This window comes from Pagrus major, chromosome 23 (assembly GCF_040436345.1).
Source record: "Pagrus major chromosome 23, Pma_NU_1.0".
NCBI lineage: Eukaryota > Metazoa > Chordata > Actinopteri > Spariformes > Sparidae > Pagrus > Pagrus major.
The window spans coordinates 13520309-13538916 of NC_133237.1; the positions used below are offsets into that span (position 1 = coordinate 13520309).

An 18608-nucleotide genomic window follows, 5' to 3' on the forward strand; every position below is an offset into this window, starting at 1 on the left:
ATGCTCTCAGCCCATGTGAGGAGGAAGTTGCACCACATACACAGGTAGATGGACTTATAAACTTCTAGCAGCCACAGTGTGAAATAACCACAGGGCGCCAACATGTCTATCGATGGGACCAAGTTATTGTTTGAGGGCTTCCTAGAGAAAAGAAGAGATACTTTGGTGAGTTACAAACTATTTCTGTGTTTAATGTGAATAATATGTTTACAAAGAAAGTGACTAATATTTTGTTTCCTGCTGCTAGAAAATAAGTTGGGTGACGTATTGGTTCAGGCTTCAAAACACAACCTTGTTCTTCTATACAAAAAAGAACGGCAGCGCTGTAAGTAACATTTGCTGCGGTGTAAATATCTTTAAAATCCACACTAAAATTTTCTTGTCAGTGGTCTGCTTAGTACCACTTATTTAACCCAAAGAGCTCAATGACTTAAGAGTTTTTGTGCTGACTTTACTCTCCACAGTCTCACCTGAAAGGCAATTACTACATTTACACGGTAAGTGTAAATTGCTTTGCTGTTGTTGAAAGAAGATCTTTTAATTAATTACCACCTGTGTATTGCACTCCACTACTTCTATTTGGCTGCTTTAGTTAGCTACCTTACAGATTCTGAGTATTAAGACATATCCAGAGTTTGAAGAAGTACTCAGATCTTGTACGAAAGTAAAAGTAGCAGCACCACAGTGTAAAAATACTCTGTTACAAGTAAAATCATAAAATCTTGCTTAGGTAAAAGAACAAAAGCAATACCATCAAAATGTGCTAAAAGTAAAAGTACTCATGTTGAAGCTGGTAAATGTGGTTTATCTGTTGGGTAGCTTGTGAATTCCCCCTTGGGAATCAGTAATTGTATTTTAAAGTTATTATCTTAATTTATTAATTGATTACTTAATGTAATTTATTTGTTTTTATTTTGTAATAAACTAAATATTAAAGTAACTAGTAACTAAAGTTGTCAAATAAATGTAGTGGGAAAAAGTACAACATTTGCATCTGAATTGTGGAATATTAGCCAATATAATGTTAAATTGAAATGGGCCATTCTGCATTATGGGTACTTAAAGTATATTTTGATGCTAATACTAATGTACTTTGACTTAAGTGAAACTTTGAGTACATGGCTTTCACTTTTAACATTGTACTTCTCACTGTGGTTTTGCTATGTTTATTTAGGTAAGGTATAACTGGTGTAACTTCCTCCTCCACAGTTGCATTGTTTCTATTTAGGAAACCTATGTTTATGATCTTTGTGTCTCCCTCTTGGGTCAGGTGCAGTCAGTGCGAGAGGTCCAGAGAGCAGACAGTAAGCGCTTTATGTTTGAGATCATCATGACCAATGGAAAGAGAAAACTGTTGGTAAGTCATATCTGTGGTTTGACTGTCGTGTTCTCATCAATCTGAGGGCTGCGAGTGTTGCGGATCAGGTCACCTTTGCCTCCAAATGAGTGGTTGAAAGCAGCCTATACTACATTAACTGAGAACTATTTTGAGCTACATCTACGTACCTTGAATTGAGTGTTTAATACTTCCTACTTCTACTCCTATACATTTCGGGGGGAAATATTGTGCTTTTTTATTTTACTACATCTCTTTGATTACTTGCATACAAAGATTTTCAAAATATATGAGTTTATAAAATTAAACCAATAAGCACTATAAAAAATGTACTTTGACTTTGACTTTGACTTGTAACAAAGTTTTTTAAATTGTGGTCTTCGTACTATCTCAAGCAAGAGATTGTGATACTTCTTCCATCACTTCTCCAAACCCATATGTTTGTGTGTGTGTTTAGGCAGCAGAAACAGCAGCTCTCAGACAGGAGTGGGTAGGATACCTATGGCAAGCCATGCATCTTTCTACCACTGGGGTCTCCAGAAGCACACAGTGAGTAAGAAGAGGACTTTCTCCTCATGACAGATCTCAACTAAAACTAAAATATTTCATGTTTAGTCAAGTGGACTTGAACTCTTCACATGCATTTGGGTGATTTTTTTTGTCAGCTGCTCAGGCACTGACCATTATTCTTTTCTTCAGCCTTGAAGTGGGTGAGCAGCTAGAGAGAACAAACAGCAGCATACCCATCCGCTCACACAGTGACAGTGTGATGGAGTCACTGCCTGCTCGACCCCTCTCTGCCCCTACAGGCCGCATCCACCATGAGATCAGGAGCATCGCCTCCCCCATCTACCTGCCTGAGGAGATCACGAACCAAAACACACTGCCACCCTGTAACTTCCAGCATCACAATGGTAAAGGATTTGATTTGTTAATTAAGTCTTGAATAAGTTGTACTTCCAGCTACATGATACTAACGACTCTGTTTTCAGGTGAGAGTTTCAACAGCCTTCAGTCATCCAGCAGATTGAGCAATGCAGAGGGACAAGAAGGAGACTATGACATTTTACCAAAAAGAAAAAGTATGATCTTAAATATACTTTAAATTTGTCATCTATGCTAACATAACAAACAGTATGATGAGGGGTAAATGTCCAAACTGGCCCTATCATGTGTTGTGTTCTGTCCCTTCAGAAATATGTGAGCGCAGCACTTCAACAGAGATGGCCGAGGGCGTGTATGACATTCCTCTCTCTTGTAGGAGGGCTCCTGAAAATCCAGGTGTGATTACATGTTTTTTCCCCAGCAGCTAGCTTTTAAATACTTGGTTTTACTAAAATATTAAACATTTTTTGTTGTTTGCTGTTTTTAAGACCCCACAGAGAACATTTATGATGTACCAAGCTCTCTTTTGAGGAAGTTGTCTGATCACACTTCAGGTAAATCCTGCTTCATGTCATGCTTTTGCCATGCTCATTGTTATAAGACAGTCACAGTTGCCAATATGTACACAGAATGATTCATGTAACAAAAGCCACATATGCAGCATCTGCAAACACTTTCTCATATGCATGTCTCAAGCTTTCAGCTCAGAGGAGCAGCCTGAGGACGGACTCTACTGGATGATATGAGGTCAAGTTTGAGGACACAAGTGATAAACTGGAGGGTAGCAGCAACCTCATCTACTTCTTTCTTCTTTGTTACGAAGACTGTTTCTGCCTAGTATCTGTAGCGTTGTGCTTAATGCTTTGACAGGCTTGAGGCAATGAAACATTATTGATGCAACAGATATAAGTGTTAATAATGTTTGTCTCATTTGTAAGAACTTTTGTATCCAGACAGCATGCACACCCACAAAGAGGTTCAACTGCGGTATTTAATTCAACTCCTTCTATACAAGACCCAGTACCACATAGACATTTATAACTGCAGAATACACTGTACAGAAATATCTACACATCACGCATTGTAGTCAGTCAGACTATGATTCACAATAGTAAAATGACTCATTTACATGTCACTGCTTCACAGTTTGAAAGTGTACACCACCGACATTGATATTGCTGTATTACACACTTTGGATTGGTTTGAATAGGAATGGTGTAAGCTTGGTTCTAAAACCCTTTATGCGTTTAATAGCATATAAAAACTTGCTGTAGGTACACAATGAAAGGAAAATAAAATTAAAGCATGCTAACATTTACTGTGAGCACTTTTATATATCATCTACTTTCATTCTATATTTTTATTTCTTCTCTTAAGGGGTATTAATATTTCAGAACTTTTAGACTAAACAAATGCTTCCTAAAAGTAGTGAGTGACTGGCCACATTGTGCCTGTTTTGTTTTTTTCTCATCAAGTCTTCAGCTGGTGACGGCTGGGATGATTTTTGTAAACAAAAAAATGACATCCAAAAATCACAGTTATATTTACAACACTGCATTCCCAGAGAAGGATTAAACTGACTCGAATATCACTGGATACACATACAAACATACAGTAGCAGTGTTCATTAGACAAAAATAACATAGTAGTGCAGGTATTGGGTTGAGATCTAAGCAAAAAGAAGGCCTATATAACAAGCAATGCATAAAAGTGATTTGTGCATTCTCAATATGTTTCTTCTCAAAAGAAAAGAGTACAATCAAATATAATATAAAACAATAAAAAAATATCTGGACATCAAATGAGCAACAGATAATTACACTCCAATAAGTGGAAGCTTTAGTTTGGATCAGCTCTGTGTTGTGATCATTGTCAGTTAGCAAAACACTACAAATAATATTTGGTTCATAGTATTGTTACACACTCACGCAGCACAAAAATTGCAAAAAAGGAAATTATTGGGAAAGTGCCACTATAGAAATAGATCTAAACTGACATGCACATTAAAACTTTTCATTTGAATTCACCTGTTAATTCATTTTACAATAATTCTTCACCACTTTACAACTAACCTTAATTGTTAAGACCAGTGCAGCAATGTTACAGAGTCAATAAACTATTATTAGCGACATTTGTTGAGGGAAGCTTAATGTAAGTTGTCAGTCTATTACAGTACATGTTCCACATCTGACTGTCACTCTTTTAGCTGAGAAGCAGTAGTGCCATAAGAGGATACGTTTAATAATTTATATTTAAATTCTGAAAATGTCATTCAGAAGTTGGTCGTTTCTACATATCCTCACTGTCAAATTTTTAACAAGCAATCTGATTTTTAAATTAAGATGTAGTGCTGGGTTGAAGATAGTACTAGGTTATCTGTTTTGTGGCTGTAAGAGCAGACTGTCTCAGCAGTTACAGAGAAAGTTTCCAGGCTCCACAACCCTGAGTTACATGTTTTAATAGAATCAGGCCTGGGCCTGGGATTGTTCCTTGAGGAACTCCTCCAGGACAGTGATGATGCTGCAGGCTTCAGGCAGGTCGCTGTGCTCAGCCCTGGCATTCTGCAGCAACACATCTCCATTTCCGCAGCCCTGTAGGAACTGGCAGCAGCGAAAAAGGGCGTAGTGACTCATCTCTGCCTGCCGCACAAAACGCTTCAGGCTGTTCATGTCCTGGATGGCCTGTCGAGTGAGAGCAGTGGTTGATAGAGAGGAAGAAGCATGTTAAGAAAGGGAAGAGATCAGGATGAGGGAAAGAGGCATCTGTACAAAGAGGAACTGAGAGCTATTATCCAAAGTTTCTCAACCTTGTGGTGGGCCAGTGGGACTTTTAATGCTGATATCTTTGTTTCATAAGTTTGTGACAAAATATATAGACTTGAAGCATGTCATCATTGGCCTTTTTTTTATATTGTACCAATTTTCTTCTGGACTTTTTTATTTGCCATCAGTATAATTGATGCTGATTGACTTCTATAGTCATGGAAATCTTGGGACTTGAAAACAGGTAAAGAAACTCTGTTTTTAGTCTGTCTGTGTGTATGTTTTGTCACCTTGAGTTTGAAGTTCTCCAGAATTTGTCTGAGCAGGAAAGGATTACAACGCTCTGCAGCATTTAGAAACGCCTGAATCCAGTCATCACAGAAACGATTACTGACTAGGAGATAAAACATTATTATTAGACTTTTAGACTTAGAAAGAGAAGAGAACCCAAACCACATTTTCCTCATCAGGTATATGTCATGGAGCATGACTTACCAGTGTTAGAGAGTGTGGGTGGGCTGGTGGAGCAATCTATGATCAGGTCAGAGTGTGTGTCCTCTGACATAGCCTTACACAGAGAAGCTGCTGTTGTGTCTTGCTGGGACAGGCCCTGCAGACTGGCTGCTTTGATGAACCTGGTACATAACACAATAGACATTTAACAGCTAACAAACAAATAATCATATACTGTACTGCATGGAAATTAACAACAGGAAGACAGAACTGTTACTGTTTTTTAACAGTCTTAGGATTTGAGCATGTGTTAGTGGTGTTACGGGGGCTATCACCTAACTCACCTGGACACATCAGTCTTTGTCCTCTCATCTGAATTATTGACCTCCACATGTGTGTGACTCAGAGCCTGCATACAGAAGATGTTATGGCTGAAATGCATTGCTCTGGAAAAAAGCTTGGTCTTTGTACAGATGTGCAATTTGACTGATAACAAAATTAATCAACTGAATTACAGTATTTTTAATGCATAGAGTAAATAAGCATTTCAAGGAACAGATGGATATTTACTTTTCCTCTTAGCCAGGGTACATTATCGATCTAGATAGTTTTGTTGTAATTTAGTGAGGCTTGGAACCCATGAAAACGTCTCATTGTGAGGTACTGTTATGACAGTAGTTACAACAATGAGTCGATTAAAAAATAAATAATTGCCAACTATTCTAATAATCGCTTAATCATTTCTGTCATCAAAAATGTCAAATATTTGCTGCTTTCATTTGTCATTTATGATAATAAATGACAAAAAAATCTTTAGGTTTTAGACTGTTGATTGGACAAAAGAAGCAATTTCAAGATGTCACTTTTTTTATAGACTAAAACAATTAATTATAAAAATAATCAGCAGATTAATCGATAATAATAATAATAATAATAAAATTTGACACTTACACTTTTTTATTTAAAGGAAAATAAACTTTTCACAATTAGCAGAGGTAAATGTGTTATAGTTTTATAGGAAAGGATCACTGGTGATGTCTAGATCAAATGTAATTGTTTTATTGGTTTGAGTACTGCAAACCAAACCTCAATGAGCTCCAAACCTTGGCAAGTCACACTGTAATTATCTAAGATTTTGATATTCTTTTAAACAGATTTTTTATGTCTCATATTATATTTAGCTTTCTTTTACTCACATAATATTTTTACTAAACAAAAGAATTTCAATATAAAGCAAATAACCTATAATATTGCAATTTGGTATAGTTCTACAATGATAATGTTTAAAACCTTGTGAACAGGGTCTCTAAAGGAGATGCTGCTCCAAGGGAGAGATTTGTGGTTATGTTATGATAGCATTTTATTGAGGTGAAATGATATAAAAAGCATCTGCAAACTCCAATCTGTGCAATAATCCGTTATTGATTTATACATTATGAACAGATCAGTGTGTGTAGATGCTTTACCTCTCATTATTTATTGTATCTCAGGTTGGTTGAGTACCTCTGACAAGCCTTATTTGGTCAGTAGTTATTTTTATTGGACATACTGTAGGGGTGAAAAATGACTCACAGCATGCAGCAAGAAGCTGATGTTGCCCTGGACCAGCTGCACCACACGATGAATGTGCATGACAGATTCCTCATACCACCGGCTCAGATAGGGACGCACCTCTGTCTCAAGGTTCTGCAGCTGACAAACACACACACACACAAAGGCAAATTAATATGGCAAAATAATTATGGAATTACAATATATATAATTTCATTACACTGTTTTTACACATGCATACCTCTGGGGTTTGCAGGCTGCTATGCAGGCCTTGGACATATTTATCAAGCTCTAATCTAAATGTGAATTGTGTCAAGGAATTGGAACTAGCGCTTGTTTCACTGCACAAAGCTACAAGTGGAAAACAATACAACAAAGCAAAAAAGAAAAAGAAACTTTTATAATGACAAGGATTATCTATACAATTAATACTGGCGAACCTCCTATGATGCTCATTACTAAGGATGATTTCATGAGGACACTATGCAAAAGACAGCTAAACTCAAAGGATATAAGTTCAGTCCTTTTTCAGAGCCGCCCATAAAGCAGATGACATATCCATTTCCATCAGCATCAGGCTGCTCAGGAGACCTTTCCTGCTCCAGGAGACAACAGTAGCAGCCAACTGCCTGCTCTGGAATACTGGGAAGAGTAAATAATCAACACATTTGTGTTAACTAACATACTTATTTGTCCACTTCTGAATGTTAATTTCCTGCTAAATTCTATTACTATTATTCAAACTTTATTACTGTGATGTGTCAAACGAGCTGCATCCCCTATGGTACCATTTATAATGACAATGAAGCATAAGCTGCATCATTCCAGTTGGATTGAAATCAAGCATGATCTTGAGTTGTTTTATCATGATACCTTGATTTTGTGTCCCACTTAGTTAGTATGTAGCATTAATGATTGATGATGATGAGTATGGCCGCAACTAAAGGTTATTTTCACTGTTAATTAATCTGTCATATAGCTTCTTGATTAATAAATTAGTTGTTTGGTCTATAAAATGTCTATCATTGTTTTCAAATTCCAAGATGACGTCCTCAAATGTCTTGTTTTGTTCACAACCCAAAGATATTCAATTTACTGTCATTGAGGAGTAAAGAAACAATAAAATATCCACAGTTAAGAAGCTGGAATCAGAGAATTTTAATCTTTTTTATCCGACTCTCAAACTCTCAAACTAATTAATTGATTATCAAAATAGTTGGCAATTAATTTAAAAGTTGACAACTAATTTGATTAATGCATTAATCGTTGCACCTCTAGTTGTGAAGAAATATGTAAACTTATTACCTGAGTTCGACCGTGGCGATGTTGCCCATGCCTCCCAGCAGGGCTCCTTTGCTCAGCCTCCTTGAAATGTAAGTCCGCAGCTCAGGTTCTGCCTCCGATGGTAGGCTGCTGTCTATTAGTGTCAGGCTGTGGATAGGGCAGAAAGTCAGTGTGGATGCAAGCAGCCAGTGGAGGCAATGAAGAATTTGGAAGCCACTCAAGTCAATGGAGAACAGATGGAGAAAGCTGATGACTTAGCCACAACCAACACAACACACAACTGAGTCACATAGCTGCAACTGTGCCACCCCGCTGGGTGTCAAGAAAACACATAGTCACCGACAGAATGTACTTTGCCATTTTGCTTTAACACTCAGACATTCAACAAAATTTAATTCATTTTTTTGCCAACTTCACATGACACGGTGGAGAGACCCATTCAGACTGGGAGAGACCTAAGGGCCATGTAACTCAGCAGCACAGCAATGACCAAGAAAGAACAAAATCACGAATGAAAACAGCATTGATTCCATGTTGATTGGATTTCCAGTGACAGCCCGTGGATACACCAAAGCACAACAGTGAAAGCCAAAGCGAAACGACCACTGAAAGCAAGGAGAAGGTAGGTGAATGGCTCCTTTGTTACCTAAAGTCATCCTGACTGGTTGTGGAGTCTGCTCTTCTCTGGTTCCATGCCACATTTTCCCCAGAAGCCTCAGATCTAAGACAATTGACAGTTCACTCATCACCTGGTTAGTTTTCAGTGCAGAAATCTGTTTTTACCTGCATGTATATCCCTGTCAGCAGGATTAGGAAGAAGAACTACAAAAAACTAAAGAGTGCTTTAGGGCAACAATCAGTGCATAATAAATAAAACAGTGGTACAGAAAGACACACTCATTTCTACACCAGGGACCTGGTTGTATTCAGGAAGAAAGGAAAGAATAGTAATTATGTGGTCTGCTGTAGGATAAGGGGTAGAAAGTGAAAACAATACATAATAATCCAACAATAATAATAAAAAAATGATATCACGTTATAAAACAATGATTACAATTCCTTACACATATAACATCACACCGTTTACGCAACGCAAATTTCCATTATTTCTATTACAGACAGACTTGCAGCAGAGCCTTCATCTTATGGCAACACCAACTGTTTTGAAAAACAGAAAAAGTCGGACAACAAATATCGACTATTACCTTGTGCCCTGATAAAGATAGATGGTATAGTAGCAGTTCAACTGTATTTTCTGGCTGTATCCAGCGATTTCTTCGCTGTCATAGTCATCTCTCTCTTCCACGTCAATTGAATCTTGGAAGGACGAGGTTTGGGAGGTAAACATGATCCTACTGCTGCACGGATCCAGCTAGCAGTCGGCTAAAAGTGGGACAACAAGGGCGACTTTCTGTTGTTTAGCTGTGCTGTGTCAGTAGAAAGGTAATATTAACGTCGTGATCTCTGGCTGATATTTAATTGCAACTGGGTAAATGCTACAGCTGCAGCAAAATGTAAAATGTATCCCTCTCGTTTATATGCGTTGTGCGCATGTACAAAGCTATGTGTACGTTCTCAATAATGTCCGACTATAATATCGACCTCTTATGTCGGTTCCGGGGACATTCATCAGTGAAAGTAGCCTAAACATTGACTCCAGCCCAGCAAGTATTTTTAATACGACGTTTAAAATGGCCGTGTAAATATCATGTTTGCCGTTTACCTTTAAATTCAAGTGCTTGAATTGTATGAATTGTGGATTTATGTGACGTCAGACTTGTAAGGTTAGCTAGAGCTGGATGACTGAAAAGTACACGGCAAATGTAGCCGTGGCTCGGATAGCTGTGGACGTCAATTTACTAGTAGTAAAATCAAACATATTTGGGGGTGTAGTACAAGTAATGGTCCAAAATAAGATTTTTTGCTAAACAATTAAACGTTGTGGACCACCAGAGGGCGCCTGAGGCAGCAGACTCTTGCGGGACATACTGACGCCATCTTCAATTGCTTCATTTCCGCTCTGGTTGGTTTGCTAACACCTGTTTTATTTAACTGGATTAACAGGCGGTAAACTGTCACTACAGAAATAATGGGAAGAAAGAAGAAAAAGCAAATGAAGCCTTGGTGCTGGTATCCTTTTCCACATCTTACCTTTAGTGTTATGACGTTATCTTGCATGTATTAATCTGTGTCAGTGGTAGACAGCTTTATCTTCTGTCGACTGAGCTAACGTCAAATCAACCTGAGCTTCTAATAATAATCAGTGTGTACATGTTTGTCGGCTCATAATATGTAGTCCGCATGACAGATCCTGGACTTGCTGTCGATGTTGCTTAATAGGAATGACTACTATGACAGGATAGTAAATAGACGCGATGTCGGTCTTTGATATCCTGTGATGGGTTGTTATTATTCGCGAGGTGTTTTTGAATATGTAAATGCAAAGGTCAAGTTTTTCCAGGTAAGGGTTTCCTAAACCGTAATTTCAGGTACTGTAACAGAGATTTTGATGATGAAAAGATTCTCATTCAGCATCAGAAGGCCAAACATTTCAAGTGCCACATCTGTCATAAAAAGCTCTACACTGGCCCTGGGCTTGCAATCCACTGTATGCAGGTGAGGAAAGAATCGTGCAAACCATCTTCATGAAATTAAACCCAAATTAATTGTTTTGTATGCTAAAAAATACCTTATTGTTTTACTTGTATCACAGGTACATAAAGAGACCATTGATGGAGTTCCTAATGCAATACCCGGAAGAACAGATATTGAGCTGGAAATATATGGCATGGAGGGTATTCCCGAAAAAGACATGGAAGAGAGAAGAAGAGTGCTAGAACAAAAGAACCAAGGTATTGGCACCAAAGCAATTATTAACTACTGTATTGTACTGTCTTTTTATGGTCTATTCTAGAGACTTATTATGCTCCTCTCTATTTTCAGAGACTCAAAAGAAGAAGCAGAACCAGGATGATTCTGATGAGTACGATGACGATGATGAGCCTGGTCCCTCCTTCCAGCAGCCTGCTGCAGGCCAACCCCAGGCAGGCTACATCCCTTCTATGACCCAGCCTGGCATGCCTCCCGGATCCGGTGCTCCAGGGATACCACCGGGCAGCTACTCAGGTGGGAAACATAAATGAATTTATTGAATTGCAATAAACCAACTATTGAGGTAATCCTAAATATCACTGTATAAGTATCATACTGTATACAAAGGGTGAATATATAGCTATTCTAATTTTCCTGCTCATGTAACATATTAAACAACTGAGGAAGCAGTCCTGTGTGTCTTCACAACCTCTGTTGCTTTTTCCAGTGTTTAACCTAAAACCTGATGCTGACATGGTGCTGTATCTTCTTTCCCTCACTGCTCTTCTTCTGGCTGTTCAGACAACTAATTCAGACATTAGATGTTTATAAGCACATCTCCCCTTTGTAATTCAATTCCCTTCACTCACTGAATTTTTCCAAAAAAAGAAAATGCTATTTATTCAGCTATTTTTAAATTTAGGTCTAGTTTATTCCATGTTAAAATAGGAATATTGATCAAGATGTCAATAGAAGCTTAACATAAATAATGTTAACCTTTTTTGTTTTGTTTTAGGAATTCCCCCAATGCTGCCCGGTGTGCCACCAATGATGCCAGGAATGCCACCTGTTCTGCCAGGAATGCCTCCAGGGTAAGCATTTAGGATTATTAATCATTTAATACTAATCCCATCCTATTTGTATCTAATATTTTAAACAAGGATATTTTCCTTATGTATATAGGATGATACCGATGGGCGGGATGTTGCCTCCAGGTCCAGGGATGCCTCCAATGATGCCAGGTGTGCCACCAGGTAATGCCAGCACTCACTTCCACATCACTGCCTTGATGTGTATTATAAATTTAAAATGACAATTTTCTAAATTAAAGTTTGGAAATATGGTCAAACACCACTTTGGTGAGTTCTCACTTGTTCCCTGGTATAATGAATTTGTTCTGTTTGTGTCAGGCATGCCTCCTCCTGTGGCCCACCGTCCAGGCATCACACACATGTCTCAGGTCCCCCCTGCTGCAAATATGCTGACAAGACCTGCTGTTCCTGCTGCCACTGTCCCCTCAGCCCAGCCTGATGTCACAAAACCTCTTTTCCCCATTGCTGGACAGGTAAAACCTTCATGACACCGTTTTCCACTTCTTATCTCCCTCAACACTCCAACATGGTAGGAAATTATGTGGGATGTTTGAGTAGCTCTCTGTGTATTACACCAGCTGGTATAAAGGAGACTTTACCCAGCAATTTCTTTAATAAATTAATTACTTAATTTATTATTATTTTTTCTTAAATTTATTTCTTATTCTTTACTCTTTTCCTGTGCTGCAGATGGGCAACCGTGTTGCAAGTACAAGTGCAGGCTCATCAAGTGCAGACTCTCAGTCTGCCTCCCCTAAAGCTCTGTTTTCTACTGCATCACAAGTACGCAGCTGTCTGCCTGCTCTACTCTGACAACCTGCAGCTTTACAATTGGCATGCACACAATTGTGTATAGTTTGCCTGTGGTGCAGTCATTCTATTTTATTTGCCAATGCTGCTCTCGCAAGAAATCTAAAGGGAGTGGGTGAAAAATACTTGAAAAATATTTTGTTTACAACAAGCAACATGCCTTTGTCTGTTTTGTGTTTGCTACAAATCTGCATTCATAGAATATGTCTGAAAAAAAAAGTGCTTAATCACGGCAACAATATAAAAAATGGAGAGCTGTGCAGATTTGTAAAGTGGGCTTCTTATTTCTGAACTTCTCTATGATAAAGTAGCACAGCATGCTCTTTTGGATTTGTTTTCTTGCAGGCTGGACAAAGTAGTTTTTGGTCATACTTTAAAAGGTTATTCTGTTCTATTGTCGATATGCAGTGAAGAGCAATTTGCTTTACCAGCAGCAGTGAGTGAAACGAAGGGTTTCCCCTTTTAGGCTACATGAAGGCTTCTGCTCTACCTTCTGGTTGGTGGAAGAAGACCTGCTATAAGTTCAGGTTAAATCATCTCGTTTCGTCAGTAAATTATGGAAAGACATGTTCCTGTATAATTTGAATATATTTTTTCACTTCTTTGGGCCCCAAAAATAAAGCACAGCACTAATCTCAGCACATAAAGGCTTAATGACTCCTTAGCCACCACTAAGGGTACAAAGACCAGTCCAGTCCAGTCCAATCCGGTCCATCTTAAGCCTGTATTGAAACAATAATATTAATGCCAAGCTTTAAATGGACTAAATATAAACTTCAGTAATGGGAGTAACCTTAAAGTATGACTGCAAGTGTCCCCCATTTGAAAGTTAAATGCTTTTCAGCAGAGTCTCTAATGTGTTTCCTCTTTCCCCCCTCAGAGTCAGCAGACAGTGTCAGGGTCCCCCCACCCTCCCCCCTCTACCTCCTCTGATCCCTCAAAGCCCACATTCCCAGCCTACACTCAGGCCACCATAGCTGTTGCCAGCCCCAACTCTGGCAGTAGTACGGTCTCCAAACCTCCCTCTACTGTGACCAGTAAGCCTGCCACCCTCACCACCTCCAGTGCAACCAGTAAGTTGATCCACCCTGATGAGGATATCTCACTGGTGAGTAGTCCAGCTGCAATGATCTCTATTTATAGTTTTTACAGTAAGTAGCATTTTGGGAAAAAAGGCTTGTTAATCATAGCAAAAGTCACTAAATGGCTTTTAAAAAAATATAAAATTGGTTTATTAATTTTCCTGTTTTTTTTCTTCTGGTTGAGCCACAGAATTTCAGTCTGAAATCATTTGCCCTTGTTTGTTTTGTGTCCTGTAGGAGGAGTTGCGGGCTCAGTTGCCCAGGTACCAGCGCAATGTTCCCCGCCAAGCCCAGAGCACCGCTGCAGCACCGTCAGTGGGTCCCGTGGGTGGCATGATCTCGCCTCAGCAGCCTGGCATGAGGCATCCCCTACCTGGTATATGCAATGTGCTAGTAGCTCAGATAAAAACATTCCATTTTACACATTTTCTTTGTCTAATAACCAAAGCAGTTTATTATTAGCTGTTACAGCCTACAAAACTAGAGGATGAGAATCTCCTGAAGTGTCATAATTATATATCATTGTTTAAGCTTTTCTTCATAAATACTATAATTTACCATGAAATACTGAATGACACAACATCTTTAGCTGGGTTAGAGGCATGGTTCAAGGGATGGCAGACTAAAATATCTCAACAGCTGAATGATGATTTTTCATGAAAGGACAGACATCGATGTCGCCAGAGGATAAATGCTAAACACTTTGGTGATCCCCTGACCTTTCCTACAGTGCCATTATGGTTCAAATTGTACAGATTTGTACCTGCAAATCTGACATTTCCATCAGCCTCAGATGTACTGTGTTTAGTGCTAATTAGCAAATATTACCAGGTTAACATGCCAGACTAAGATGGTGAGCATTATTCGTTTGACAATTCGTTTTGACATTTAGCTCAAAGCACCCCTGTGCCTCATGCTGTGTTCATAGCATAGTAGAGTTAGCATAATTACACATTTCGATGTCAACATCATAGTTGCAATTATGACTTAAGAATGCGTAAATCAAAATTTGTCACTAAATTTTATGAATATGGTGTTGTATTGTCAATGCAGAGTACTTTAATAGTCACACAACTAATTCTGTAATCATTCAACTGTCTTGATGACAAGAACGCTCATAAAGATGGAAATCTTTCAGATCTCTGCTATATGACATGAATGTGGAATAACTTGGGTCTCACAGACCCGCCTGCATGGCTGTGGACTCTTATTAGCTAAAAAACATTGAGGCATTCACTGTATAACAAGATTGATTTTTGGAAAAAGAAAAAAAAAAGCCAACCAACCTGTGTTCTCTCAGGCCAGTATGGTGGTCCACCCCAGGGGATGCCAGGCTACATGCCAGGAGGGATGCCTCCGTACGGACAGGCCCCTCCTGTGGTTCCCCCAGGGTTCCAGGGAGCCCCTCCGAGGCCACCCATGGGTATGAGGCCCCCTGTCATGTCTCCTGGAGGCCGCTACTGAAACCTGCCTTCCCCTCTTCAATAGGTTTGGACACTCAACCCTTTTCTAATGTCCTCAGCTGCTAGTAGACAAACCAGTATTGGTATTCTAGTACGACGACGTACTGTTTATTCTACCACTGAGCTATGAGGAAGAGACACTGAATAAACGGCAAACAAAAGAGCTATAAACGCATCACAGAACGCATGGGAAATATTTACACTGTATCTAACCAAGACTATGAACTGTTGTTTCAAACCATCTCTGTTCTGTGGCTTTTTTTCCTTCTCATGTTTCATTTAGGTGTATAGAAGTGTAGTAGATATGGTTCGTAGTGTTGTGAAGGCGCTGGAGTTACATGGGCAGTACCCACCCTTTATCAAGGCAAGTTTTATGTAAATACATTTCTGTTCTAAGCTTAACAGTGAGGCCTTCACAGCACATAGTGCTGTTGGACTTTGTGTCCCCAACTTTGTTTGGTGAGGGCTTCAATTAACTGTTTATGCATTCATGCTGTTTTGTGTTCATAGTTTTGATGGGTAAATACTCCATCTACCTTTTAAATAGGTGAAGCACTAAATGAAATGGTATATGTATTGTTGTAAAACTGTATTGCAATAAACTGTGGTAAAAATGTAAGACTCTTCTTTGCGGGACGTTAGTGGGAAAAGAGACGTCACAGCAGGTTTGTAAAACTACATGATGATTGTGCTTCTGTTGTCTTGAAGATGAACATCAGCAGAATTGTGCATCTGTGCTTTTGATTTTTTGTTCAGTTTAAATTGAAAATGTTGGTAAATGTCTTATTTTTTGCTATAAGGAGATTTTTTCTTATATTGATGCTCTGTACATGGCACTGGCAGGCCTGTCTTTGACGCACTGAGTGCATTGTACAGCTGCATAACTTCCGGGTGGCTGGTGGCTGTAGTGCTAAAACCCAGATTTCTCTTCTCCCTGTAGCGATGCCATGGGGGACTGGCTGAGGCCCTGTCTCAGTGTAGCCCTGTTTCAGCCTGAGGCAAGTCTCACCATTTTCTGTCTTCTCATTCATTACCAGGGGCCCTCACAGCTTACACGCTGTTGGATCTCAATGTCCCCAAACTTGTAGCAAGTTTGGTGAAGGCCCTTGTTTGTGTTGTTGCGTTTAGGCACCATTTTGTTCAGCCATGTAAGCTTAGTAAATTATATTCTTTCTTGTTAAGCTCTTATGTGCCATTGAACCTCCATTATTGATTAATGAGAGCATCAGGAAGCTCTGTTTTCATTTAATAACTTATTACTAAAAGTCTAGAGCTATTAAATGAAACTATATTCCTTTAGAAGTTTTTGTTAAGAAGTAGTCCTACACTCCACAGCTGTCTGAAATATTAATGGCTTTTGGTCAAGAGCCACATGTAGACAACATTAACAGTCTGTCACCTACAGCCATATGTATAAATACATTCAATGTTTGTTGAGAGGTTTGTGATGAAGAAATGACTTTTCATATGCTTGTAAATGGCTTTACCACTTAATCCTGTTTGTTTTATCAGCTTTCCTCACTTGATCATTTGAATTTAACTACTTACATGAAGGAGAATCTCTACCAGTAACAGGTTAGTTAAAGCTGTAAGTACCACTGCTGTAATTTTAATTCCTGTCGACCTGTCTTTTGTGTGCACCAGAGATGTGATCTCTGTCAACTCAAGTCACTGTTTTGATGACTTGCAACTTGACTTGACAGAAAATAAATGACTTGAGACCTGACTTAGACTTGGAAGTTAAAGACTTGTGACCTGACTTGACTTGAGACATGATGACAAGTGACTTGCCTCTGTACATTTTGTTTTTAGTTTAATTTTTTGTAGTCTGGCTGTCGGTATTTCACTTTCTAAAAGTGAATAGGATTCAATATTTTGTGATTGAGAAGTATTTAATTGTATTTATTTCACTGACTAGAAAACAAAAAGTCAGTTCATTGTTATACTTTTTGAACAGGTTGTATAATTGGTCAATAATAATCGACTAATACCTTGTTCTCTTTATAAAGACTGGATACTGCAGGTAAGACTAAAGTTTCTTGTGGAGGGACTTGACTAAACACAACCTGTGATTTGACTAGAATTGACTTCCCAAGAAAAATGACTTGAGACTTATTTGAGATTTGGACTAATTGACTTTAGTCACATGTCTGGTGTGCACACATTATGAGTTCTTGATGATTGTCATCTAGAGGTCTTTCTTGAAAAGACATTAAATGAGCCCACAACAATTCTTAAGCATCTTACACTAATGGCAGTCAATGATTCACTAGGTCTCATGGAATAACTGTCAAATAAATTACAGTGAGTACTTGAGTGTACAACAAATTTCTGTCCTCTAGTTCTGCTTATCGTGATCAATATTTCAACATAGTTTTTGGTGGTTTAAAGTAATGATTTAATGCTTTACACAAGTAATACAGGCAGAGTCTTCGCTGGTAAGTATGGGCTCATTATCATTTATCCAGTTAATATTAAGCAGTTGTTTGCTTTAACTCTGCTGTGTAAGAGATTATTGAACAAAGATAATATGGTGTATTATATTATCACACAGGAAACGTTTACAAAGATTTTACTAGCTGAAGGATTATAGTTTTATGAAAAGATTTCACACATTTCCTCTGCTTGTAGTCATTTAATTCCTTGTCTGAGAATATGATTTTACTAGGACCAGTTGGAAGCTTTGGAAGATATATTTTTCTGCTTTGAAGTCAAAAACTGAAGCTTAATCATGAATATGTGTTTTAGGATCTCTTCCTCATAATACTCTGCAGGATTTTATTTATGATTTCTGTGCCAAAGTATGAATGTCTACTGTTTTTCCTTATATAACCCAGTATGTAAACTTAATGTGTTTTTTTGATGTCTGCCCTCAACATTGTCTAAATGCTTAAAATCTCAGTGAGATTAGACATTTAAGTTTAAAAATGCTCTGTATTTCCTTCCATTTATTAAAGGAGCAAATTAGTGGAAGGTAGTCTTCCCAAATTCAGTATTTACCATATGATCATATTAGTAGTAATTCAACTCAAGGAAATTGCTTGTGAAAACCCTTGGTGGCTGAAATAAAATTTTAATTGAAAGACCGAAGTGTCATGTTTTTTTTGCAGAACAACTTCATATTTTAAACACTATTCTTATCTACAGGAATCTGAAACAATTTTGTTACAAGTATGGTTTTGACAGACTGTGCCTCTGGTCACTGGATGCATTATTGCATTTGAAACATTGCATATAGGCATGTTGATATTTAAAGGCTGTCTAATGGTCAATGCAAAATAAGTACTTTGAAACCATCA

The 18608-nt window shown here is 38.4% G+C and overlaps 3 protein-coding genes across 7 annotated transcripts; 2 read left to right on the forward strand and 1 right to left on the reverse strand.

Moving 5' to 3' along the window:
- The first annotated feature begins 102 nt into the window (after positions 1–102).
- On the forward strand, positions 103–3208 carry LOC141019897 (uncharacterized). The gene is made up of 10 exons (XM_073494923.1): positions 103–165; positions 248–325; positions 465–497; positions 1271–1357; positions 1794–1885; positions 2036–2250; positions 2329–2418; positions 2531–2617; positions 2710–2775; positions 2918–3208. The coding sequence occupies exons 1-10, from the start codon at positions 103–105 to the stop codon at positions 2965–2967; spliced, it is 861 nt and encodes a 286-aa protein (XP_073351024.1). The 3' UTR covers positions 2968–3208.
- Positions 3195–9795, reverse strand: c23h17orf75 (chromosome 23 C17orf75 homolog). Its single transcript, XM_073494922.1, has 10 exons — positions 9477–9795; positions 8918–8992; positions 8293–8418; positions 7499–7629; positions 7229–7287; positions 7009–7128; positions 5781–5845; positions 5479–5618; positions 5274–5377; positions 3195–4902 (listed from the first exon to the last, which is right to left on the reverse strand). Exons 1-10 carry the CDS (start codon positions 9617–9619, stop codon positions 4687–4689), a joined length of 1179 nt encoding a protein of 392 aa, XP_073351023.1. The 5' UTR covers positions 9620–9795; the 3' UTR covers positions 3195–4686.
- A 455-nt stretch (positions 9796–10250) lies between these two features.
- Positions 10251–18395, forward strand: LOC141020027 (BUB3-interacting and GLEBS motif-containing protein ZNF207-like). 5 transcript variants are annotated; one of them, XM_073495065.1, is made up of 12 exons: positions 10251–10401; positions 10761–10887; positions 10985–11123; positions 11215–11397; positions 11879–11954; positions 12046–12116; positions 12273–12427; positions 12645–12737; positions 13645–13872; positions 14084–14222; positions 15147–15673; positions 16250–18395. In XM_073495065.1, exons 1-11 carry the CDS (start codon positions 10361–10363, stop codon positions 15308–15310), a joined length of 1416 nt encoding a protein of 471 aa, XP_073351166.1. In that variant the 5' UTR covers positions 10251–10360; the 3' UTR covers positions 15311–15673; positions 16250–18395. The 5 variants fall into 5 exon arrangements, with proteins under 5 accessions (XP_073351166.1, XP_073351163.1, XP_073351165.1 ...); XM_073495062.1 differs by lacking the exon at positions 12645–12737 and having other exon boundaries at positions 10254–10401; positions 13645–13837; XM_073495064.1 differs by lacking the exons at positions 12645–12737; positions 16250–18395 and having other exon boundaries at positions 10254–10401; positions 15147–15334; positions 15593–16240.
- Positions 18396–18608: the final 213 nt, after the last annotated feature.